This window comes from Macrobrachium rosenbergii, chromosome 21, assembly GCF_040412425.1.
Source record: "Macrobrachium rosenbergii isolate ZJJX-2024 chromosome 21, ASM4041242v1, whole genome shotgun sequence".
Lineage (NCBI taxonomy): Eukaryota > Metazoa > Arthropoda > Malacostraca > Decapoda > Palaemonidae > Macrobrachium > Macrobrachium rosenbergii.
In genome coordinates, this window is record NC_089761.1 from 58488629 (window position 1) to 58498336 (window position 9708).

Below are 9708 nucleotides of genomic sequence, written 5' to 3' on the forward strand. Positions count from 1 at the left end.
TTTAAGTTTTTATGAGTTTTCAGTACATGTTTTATATTAAATGAAGACTGGCTTCCTTTAATGTTCATTATATATAAATGTAATCATTATGTGTTAATTACTATACTATAAAATTTTATTATGCACTTATAAAATAAGTGGTTCAGTGACTGTAAAATAAGTAGTTCAGTGACTGCCAGCCACTGTTCTTCACTAGAGCTAGAGGCTGGTTTTAACAGTTGGAAAAAGCCAGAAAAAAAAAACATTGCACATGAAAGTAGTCTGAGACATCGTGAATCTTTCACAAGATGGAAGGAAATGGAAAGGAGCCTTGTTGTAAAGGCAGGACTAATTGACAAACAGTTTCAAGAGCAGATTGCACAGAGAAGGAAAAGTGGCGACAAATCCTCAAGAGAATTTTGCACTGTATTAGATATCTGTCCCAAGAAAATTTAGCACTGAGAGGTCACAGAGAGAATATATCTTGCACTGAAGCAGATGAAAATAATATTGGAAATTTCAGAGGCCTCTTAAAACTAATTTCAGAGTTCGACCCTGTTATGAAAAACCATCTGGACTATGTCTGTCAAAATCCAGAGTCCCCTTCACATTTGTCTGCTGAAGTTCAAAATGAGTTCATCCAGATTATTGCATCTACTGTTAGAAGCACTTTACTGAATGACATCCGAAGAGCTAAGTATTACGGTATAATGCTTGATTCAACTCCAGATGCTGCACAAAGGGAACAAATATCAGAGATCATAAGATATGTAGAGATAAACTATAAAGAAAAAACAGTTTGCTTGAAAGAGAGTTTCCTCGGATTTATTCAAGGACACCAAAAGGATGCCGCAAGTACGGTAAATGTAGCTGGAGAAAGATCATTTGCCTTTTGAAGACTGTCGTCCTCAGTGTTATGATAATGCTGCTGTCATGTCTGGACACAAATCAGGAGTACAACAAAGACTTGCTACAGTGAACCCTAAAGCAATATATGTGAACTGTGACAACCACTCACTAAATTTGGTGGGGCTCATTCCACTTGTCACGAGGTGGTGATGGTCACATTTTTGGAACTGTCCAGGCAGTGTATATTTCTCTTCAAGGTCGACCTGTAGTTGGGAGAGATTAAAGAAGAATTTGCCTATATCTGTGAAAGCTGAATCTGAAAATGTGGGGGATTTGGTCCAACTTTTAGAGACCATTGGAAGTGATCTGAATGAGACAACAGATACCAGAAGTGAAGCAACACAGCTATTGTGCAGAATTTTGACATTTGATTTCTTTGCTGCCCAAAGTTTTTGGAACATTTTGCTTACCAAGATTGACAGAGTCCAGATGCGGCTGCAGGATCCAAAAATAAATTTCCATGAGGCAGTACAAGATATCCAGGCATTGCAAGTTCATTTCCTTGCTAATCGGGAGGATATCTGCCAGACATCTATCAAAAAAGCAAAGGAGCTCTGTCATGCTTGGGATGTGAGAATTGCCAGACAATGTAGAGCGAAGAAAAAAATGCCTGGTGAAACTGGAGATGCTGCTGCTGCAGGCCTCATTCTCAGCAGAAAATGAGATTTGCTGCGGGGTTGTAGGCCGTTGTGCTGTGTAGTGTTGTACCCATCAGGCGTACCAAGGAGACCCAGAGCTCTGACAGAAAGGCTGGACCCTTGTCTGTAGTGATGCTGTCTGGCACTCCGAAATGGCTGATCCAACTGTTGATGCCTCCTCCATGGGGGTTGCCTCGGACCAGTGGGTGGAGTGGTCTATGACCATCAGGAGGTATCTGGCTCATCCCAATTGTGGAAGAGGCCTGACGACATCAATGTGGATGTGGCCGAAGTGCCGACGAGGCTGGGGGAAGTCGCCAACCCCGGACTCTGTGTGCCGGGACGTTTTGCTCACTTGGCATGGGATGCAGCTCCTTGCCCACTGTCGGACGTCCTTGTTGATGCCATACCAGATGAACTTGTCAGTCATGAGGCATGCCGTTGTGCACCCTGATGGATTGGAGAGACTGTGGACTATGTCGAACACCTGCTTCCTCCTCGAGGTGGGTTCTAGGGGGTGGGATCAGCCTGTGCTGGTGTCACAGAGGAGAGTTGTGTTCGAGTTTGCTAAGGGCGTGTCTTCCCACTTAAGAGCCATCACTGCTGTCCTGTAGTCTGCTGTCTGTGGGCCAGCTGCTTGTTCTTTTGCCAGGTCTTCGTAGTTGATGCCAAGATGAAGGGAATTGATTTCTACTCTCGACAGGGCGTCGGCTACTGGGTTCTTCCTGCCAGGGACCTAGTTGATGGTACACCCGAATTCGGAGTTGGCGGTCAGGTGTTCCTGTTGCCTTGCAGACCATGCGTCTCCCTGCTTTGCAAATGCGTGCACCAAGGGTTTGTGATCTGTTAGGATTGTGAATTCGGTCCCCTCCAGCAGGTACTTGAAGTGTCTCATGGCCTGGTAGAAGCCATCAGCTCCCTGTTGAAGGCACTGTAGTGGGTCTCTGCTGATGAAAACTTGTGGCTGAAGAAGGCCAAGGGTGGAGGGTGCTGTTCACTAGTTGCTCGAGTACTGTGCCGGTTGGTGTCCGTTGTCAGTCTGAGGGCAGGTGCGAGGTTGTGGTGAGTCAAGGTAGTGGCAATGGCGAGGGCTCTCTGTTTCTATGAATGCCTGCTGCTGCAGAGCCTCCCATGTCAGTGCTTTTGACTTGCCCTTCAGGATTGATGTCAGGGGGTACATAGTGCAGCGACGTCTGGGATGAAACGCCGGTAGTAGTTTATCATCCTGAGAAACTCCTGAAGGGCCTTGATGGTTTGTGGTTCGGGAAATTCTCTATAGCTTTTACTTTAGGCATCGTGAGGCGCACTCTGGCTGGGGAAATCTCGTGCCCAAGGATGTCTACTTTTTCTTTCCCGAAAATGCATTTGTTGAACCTGACGACCAGTCCACTGTTCTGCAGACATTTCAGGATGGCACGGACGTGGCGAAGGTGTTCCTCTGAGGACCTGGAGAAGATGAGAATGTCGTCGACGTAGCAGATGCAGAAAGACAGATCCCCCAAGATGGTGTCCATCAGGCGCTGGAAAATGGCACCTGCGTTCCCGAGACCGAAGGTGGAATAGGAAAATGTATAAGTCACGAAGGGCTTGATGACGTCATCAGGGTGCACAGGGACTTGGAAGTATGACTTCAGCAGGTCCATCTTGGAGAAAATCTTCGCACCGTGGAGGGTGCCCGTCAAGTCTTGCATGTTAGGGAGGGGGTAGTGGTCTGGCATTGCCAGTAGATTCAAGCGCCAATAGTCCCTGCAGGGCCTCCATGAACCATTGGACTTCTTTACCATGTGGAGGGGAGGTGCCCACGGGCTTGATGCTTTTTTTTACAGACGCCCATCCATTCCATCTCTGTAAAGGCCTGTTTGGCGTCTTGTAACTTATGGGGGGACAGTCGTCGGAACTTGGCATGGGTCGGTGGGCCCATCGTGGTGATATAATGGAAGATGCCGTGCTTTGCTGAAGCCCCAGGTGACTGGTGTAGCTCTGGTTTGAATACGTCCGGGAACTCCTGTAGGAGGGACATGTAACCATTGGGGGCTGTGGAGCAGATGGTGGGCAATCCAGGTCCGGTGGAGAGCTGACAGGGGTGGCAGGTTCCAGCATCGAGGAGGCATTGTCTTCTGTCGACCAGAAGTCTGTGGTGCCCTATGAAATCTGTGCCCAGCATGGGGAACTTGACCTCCGTGATGATGAAGGGCCAGTGGTATCTGTGGCCCAGAATCGAGATTGTCCGGGTCGTCGTGCCATACATGCGGATGGGAGTTCCGTTTGCTGCTATGAGGGTGGGTGTTGAGTCAGGTATCTTTTCTAAATCTTCCTCATATGGCGGGAAGACCAACTGCATTGCTCCCATATCTACCAGCATGAGCCGTTTCAAAATTTTGTCTCTGATGAAGAAACCTGTAGTCGGGGGGAGTTGGATTTTGCGGCCACTGCTGTTACTTGTGGCCACTTTTGTTGTTTTTTGTAAAGGAACAGGGAGATCTGCAGTTTGACCATGTCCTGTGTTCCCTGACTGGTGTCTTCTTCCTGTAAACGGCGTTGATGTCTCCCTCGCTGTCGTTGTTCTCCTCCATCAGGGCGGCTGCTGCAAGGGCAGCAGCGTGTTTCGAGGCCCTGGTGGCCTCATGTATTGTCTGGGCGACGTTGACTAAGGCATTCATGTCGAGGGCATCTGCATCTTTTATTTGGCACCTAACTTCCTGCATGAGGTGCCGAAGGAAGATCTCTCTTGTTCAATATACCTTCCTCTTCCTACCATTTTCTTCGCAGCCTGGCAGTGTTACCAACCCCCGTAGTTCATCCCAGGCTTCCCTGGGTGATGCTTCTCTGAGGGGCTGGGATAATAGGTCAAATGCGCGCTGCACTCTCTCAGTCACAGGCATGGAGTATGTTAGTATGAGTTTATCCTTCAAGGCCGCATATGTGACCTTGTCCGGTTGCGCATCGAGCCAGGGTGAGATTCTGTTGAACTCCTCTTCTGGGAGCACCACAATAATGACATCGGATTTGATAGCATCGTCTGAGATGCGCGCCATGCGAAAGTGCACATCTACGCACAGGAACCATGATGCTGTGTTCCGCCACGAAAACGGAGGAAGTTTGACCGCATCCGACTTTGTTGGCGAGAGGGGTGTACAGACAATGCTCACGGGTTCGCACTGAATTTCAGCTTCCAACATCATTATTACTCACGCACCAAAACACTGGAAAATGCATCGTATTTAGTTCGTTAATAGTGCTGATTGTTAGAGTGGTCAAATGAAGTGCCAAAACGTGCCCCTCTTGGGTACACTGCATTTAGTCTGTTAATGGCACGGTTTCCACCGGGGGGGAGCTATTGGAGGCCTAAACTTTGACACCGTAATTAGTCCGCTAAAGGCTCTCTGATGGTAGGCTGCGACCGTTTTTAGTCTGTTAATGGCTGGGCCAAAACTGCACTACCTGTCACTCCAGGGTCACCAGTGTGAGGTTCAAGAAATGTCAGAAGTGAAAGACTGATTCTTTACAATTCTTGACAGGTGTTTATAATGCAGAAAGCGGACAGAAAGGTAGCAGGTGACCTGAAGTCCCTTCCTGCATCCATACAGAAATTGTGTTTGTTAACAGGCATAAGAAGACATATATAATGTGTTACAGAACATGTAAAAGGCAGATATATACATCGGCAGAAAGGCCATACAATGATGCATACAATGAGATACATAAAGAGTCTGAAATAATAACAAGTAACATATATGGCATGATTAATGTACATATGAAGAGCGTAACACAAGAATGGAGAGGCGATTTGATGCCCTTACACACCCAATACCTGGGATGGGGGGCAATTACCTTGGAAAAACTGCAAGTGATCACCTGTCAGCCAGTCGGATGAACTTTAGGTAATTCCATCAGTTCACCCATTCTGGCAAGTGGACTGACTCCGCCCACAAACTGTCGTCCGCACGTATGTTTTAACGTCAGTTTCGATGAACTGACAGATAGACTGACAGGTAAACCTGATCGTGAATACCTGGCCTTAGTCTGTCATCCATAACTCTCAACATCAATTCTGTTATCAGTTCCATTTCTCATATAGGTGGCTATATGCCATGACTGATTATGGTTTCTACCCTCTTTGAAACATCTACAGAACCATCTCCATTAAAAAAGCAGATTTCACCAAAAATACATGACACAAATGTTAAAGAATGACAAAGAAATAACCACTGTGTTGGGTCTAATGCTAGGCAGGATCAGGAAATGATACTCATCATGGTTTCGTATCTTCATTACAACTGACTCACAGCGGAAGACGGAAGTACAGATAGCTCGTGACAATGACGTCACTTATATGGGCGGCGCTTAGGCGCTGCTAGCAGGTTCATGAGCTAATACATCTTACATCTCCCTCCCAAAATATTACGAAGAGGGTAATATTTTCCAACTCATCATTGACAACACATTGGCAACACTAAAGACAGACAATGTGACAAGCGAAATGACTAACACTTATAAAGAAAAACATTCGAGACAGGTATGGCAAACCACAATCATAACGAGTAATGGCAACGTCAAGATGATGGAAAAGTAGAGAGAGTGAAAGAGAGAGAGTTCAACATCAGTGGCACTAACATATAAAGTGAAATAATCATCACATCAGCAAATACGAACTCAAGGTACATTTAAACTCAGTAAAAGAAAAAAAAAAGAAAACACTTTCATCTTGTAAAACGCAGAATCAAAGCATGGTTAATTATACATAATCGTTCATCCAGGCAGGGGCCTCTCTCTTCCTTGAGGGCCGTACCTTTGGCGTTGATGGGGAAGACTTTGGCTTATGAGCCACTTCGTCTTCGGTAGGAGTGGCTCCTGTTGGCTCACTGGCGGGCAGTTCAATGACTTTGAGGTGTCGTCTGTTTCTTATCGATGAACGCCCACTGCCATCTAATCTTACTGTGTACTGCCTATGAGGTCGTTGCTCGACTATAATTCCCAGCCTGTCCCAGGCCTTAGTCATCTGGTTCTGAACGCTAACGTGTGTGCCTGGCTGTATGGGCGTGAGCCTCCTGTTGGTGCCTCTGTCAATTATCTTCTTATTTCTTTTTTGCTACTTGACGTTCTCTTTTTCTAATGGATTTTCTCCAGTGGCGGTCTACCATATAGTTGAGTTTTGCGGTCGGAACACCATCGCGTAGCTGTCTCCCAGTTGCCAGTTGTGCCGAGATTTATTTATACCCCTCAAGGGCGTGTTCAGGTACTGTAGCATGGCCAATGACACCTTGTCGTTATCGAGGCTCCCAGTCCCACTGATACTTGTTCTAATTATCCTCTTTGCGGACTTAACCGCGGCCTCGGCTCTCCCATTTGACTGCGGGTAGTGGGCAGATGATAGGCGTATGTCAGCTCTCCATCTCCTATAGAAGGCCATCATTTCTTCGCTCACTAGGTTGGTGCCGCCGTCCGTAGACAATTGTTCAGGTGCTCCCCACCGAGTGAAATAGTTCCTAAGTTTTGTCATGACCTTTGCAGACGAGGTGCCATTAGGGAAGTGGGCTATTTCTAGCCAGCCTGTAAGCCTGTCGCAGTATGCCATGTACATGTGTCCAGCAAGCTGAAACAGGTCCATGACGGTCTGTTGGAATGGATACTCTGGGGCAGGGGTCATCCTCATGACTTCGGCAGGCAGTGATGGTGAGTGGGCGTCGCACGATGTACACTGTGAACGATGATGCTGGAGGTCGCCCTCGATTCCCGGCCAATAGACTGAATGTCTCGCTCTTCTCAACATTGTATCAAGGCCTTGATGTCCAGCATGAAGGTTAGCGGCTACCTGATGGCGGAGCCCTTCGGGAATGACAAGGCGGATGCAGCTGTCGTTGAAACAGTATGTGACCAGGTTGCCAGATGTAGACAAACGTTCCCTGACGCTGTAGAAGGGCCTCAAACATGCAATTTCTTGGGATTTCTTCGGGTTCCAGTCCCCTGCAGTCACTCGAGCGACTAGTAGCTGATATGCTGGGTCGTCCAGGGCGGCCTCTTCAACAATTTTCTCATCTATGGTGCACTGCTCCTGTAGGTTTTCTGTGATTGCTGACACCATGGCAATCATTAATTCTTTGTTGAAGCTCTCATCCTGTCTATCTGGCGGGGTCCTCAGGGCAGGAAATCGAGAGAGGAAGTCAGCAGCATGATTTCTCTTGCCTGGTAGGTATTTAACATGGAAATTATACAATAATGTTTTCTCCTTCAATCTAAACAGTCTGGGGTTGGTAATATCGCCGAGATTTCTATTGCCTAGTAACTTAACTAAAGGGCGGTGATCTGTGACACTTGTCAAGTTCGGGCAGCCCAATAAGAACAGCCGCGCCTTTTTTAAACACCAGGCCACCGCAAGGGCCTCCCCCTCCACAGCTGCATACCCAGACTCGGAGGGCGTGAGGAAACGACTGCCACAAAGCGCTATCCTCCAACCATCTCTACAGCAGAAGGGGGTGTCGACGGATGTACAGCTGCAATATTGCTGGAGGATGATGAATCCCACGCCCTCTTTACTCCAGTCAGTGACTGCAACAGTCGGTCGCAGCTTGTCGTAGTAGGTGAGACCATCCTTGGCTAACTTGCAGACGGTGTTTTGCACTTGACGAAACCTCTCCTGAAGGTGCTCATCCCAATAGACCTGTTTGCCTGAGGGCTTCTTCAGTAGGTCTCTAAAGTGGGTCATGATAGGTGCTGTTGTCAGGAAGGGGGCCAGCTGATTGACGAAACCATACCATGACCTAATGTCAGATATTGTGGGCTTTTGGGGCATCGAGAAACTTCTGATGGCGGATAGACAATCTTCTGAAGGCTTGTAGGAGTCCCAACCGACGTCAAACCCAACGAATTCCACTTTTTCTTACAGAACTTGAATTTTCTGGTTTTAAGGTGATGCCTTTAGATGCACAGACTGCGAGGAAGTCATACACATGCCAAAAGGCCCTTTCCACGCTTGAATCATAGAGGAGTGTGTCGTCCACACACTTGAATTTCCTGGGTACTTCTTCAATGGCATCATCGAAACGAAAATGTATATGCGTCGGAGGCAGAACAATACCCCATTGGTGTCCTTCGGTATTGATACCTGCCCCAAGGTGTGATGAATGTAGTTAGGGGTATGCTTTCCTTGTCCAGTTCCACCTGGTGAAATCCCCAATAGGCGTCGGCCACAGTCTTGTATGAGCAGAGGGGAATGCTGGATACCATATCGAAGGGCGTGGGGGTATGGTGGGTCTCCCTCCTACAACCTGCATTGAGCTTCTGATAGTCGACTGTACGTCTTGGTTGCCCCGATTTCTTGGCCACGACCACCATACGTGAACACCATTCTGTGGGCTCCCCAGGGGGAGCTCGTTGTAAGACCCCTCTCTTAATGTCCTCTTCCAACTGGGCTTTCACCTCTTTTTCCCAGTGCTTGGGTACTAAAGCAGGTGTGTGGCAGGCATAAGGAACTGCATCAGGTAATAGGTGGATACGGTGGGGTTTTCCTTCCATCACCGGGAGGGGCTCTCTCTCGGTGTTGAAGGTCGTGCTTGAAAAATGGGCTAATAACCAGTCTTCCAATCTGGTAATATTCTCCTCAGTAGGGGAGAACGGGATGGTCGACGGTCTTGCAGATTGATCGGTTGCTTCGACGGACGTGTGGGTCGCACTTGCTGCTGTGGGGCGGAGTCCGAGAAGGGGCATGGTTTGGAAACGTTTCTGGCACAAGACCTAGTTTCTTGCAAGCGTCCAAGGATAGATAAAAGTCAATGGAAGACTTTACGAAATACACTTCCTGGGTTGTGTGCCTCCCCTTGTATTCTATAGTACACAAGGTCGACCCTAAACACTTCAGATGTAGGTTGGCAAAGTCTCGCAACCCTCCCTTCAACCTCAACGCAGCCGGTTTCACGTTCAACGTCGCAAGAACAGCGGGTCCAGCAACACAAACCTGGGCACCAGTGTCGGCAACAGCGTACACCGGACCACTCAGTTGAGTTGGCCAAGCATACATCAACACGAATAGTGGGTTGTGGGGACGGCCCGTTCCGCAACCTTGCCTCTACCGCTACGACAACTGCAGTCACTGCACTCGCTATGTCCGACTCCTCTGCCAGACCACTGACGTTTTTCTTGGCGCTCCGCCCTCTGCAACACTTCTTCAAGTGTCCAGTTTTACCGC

At 48.0% G+C, this 9708-nt stretch overlaps 1 protein-coding gene across 1 annotated transcript; it reads left to right on the top strand.

The window, feature by feature from the left end:
* The first annotated feature begins 539 nt into the window (after window positions 1–539).
* LOC136849510 (uncharacterized) lies at window positions 540–1551 on the top strand. The gene is made up of 2 exons (XM_067122855.1): window positions 540–834; window positions 1064–1551. Exons 1-2 carry the CDS (start codon window positions 540–542, stop codon window positions 1549–1551), a joined length of 783 nt encoding a protein of 260 aa, XP_066978956.1.
* Window positions 1552–9708: the final 8157 nt, after the last annotated feature.

What these genes read in the sequence shown, in the direction of transcription:
- LOC136849510 (XM_067122855.1), top strand. Translation starts at nt 540, where the DNA reads ATGAAAAACCATCTGGACTATGTCTGTCAAAATCCAGAGTCCCCTTCA. An exon ending in ACACCAAAAGGATGCCGCAA is followed by an intron (nt 835 to 1,063) that starts GTACGGTAAATG and finishes GGAACTGTCCAG; the next exon opens with GCAGTGTATATTTCTCTTCA.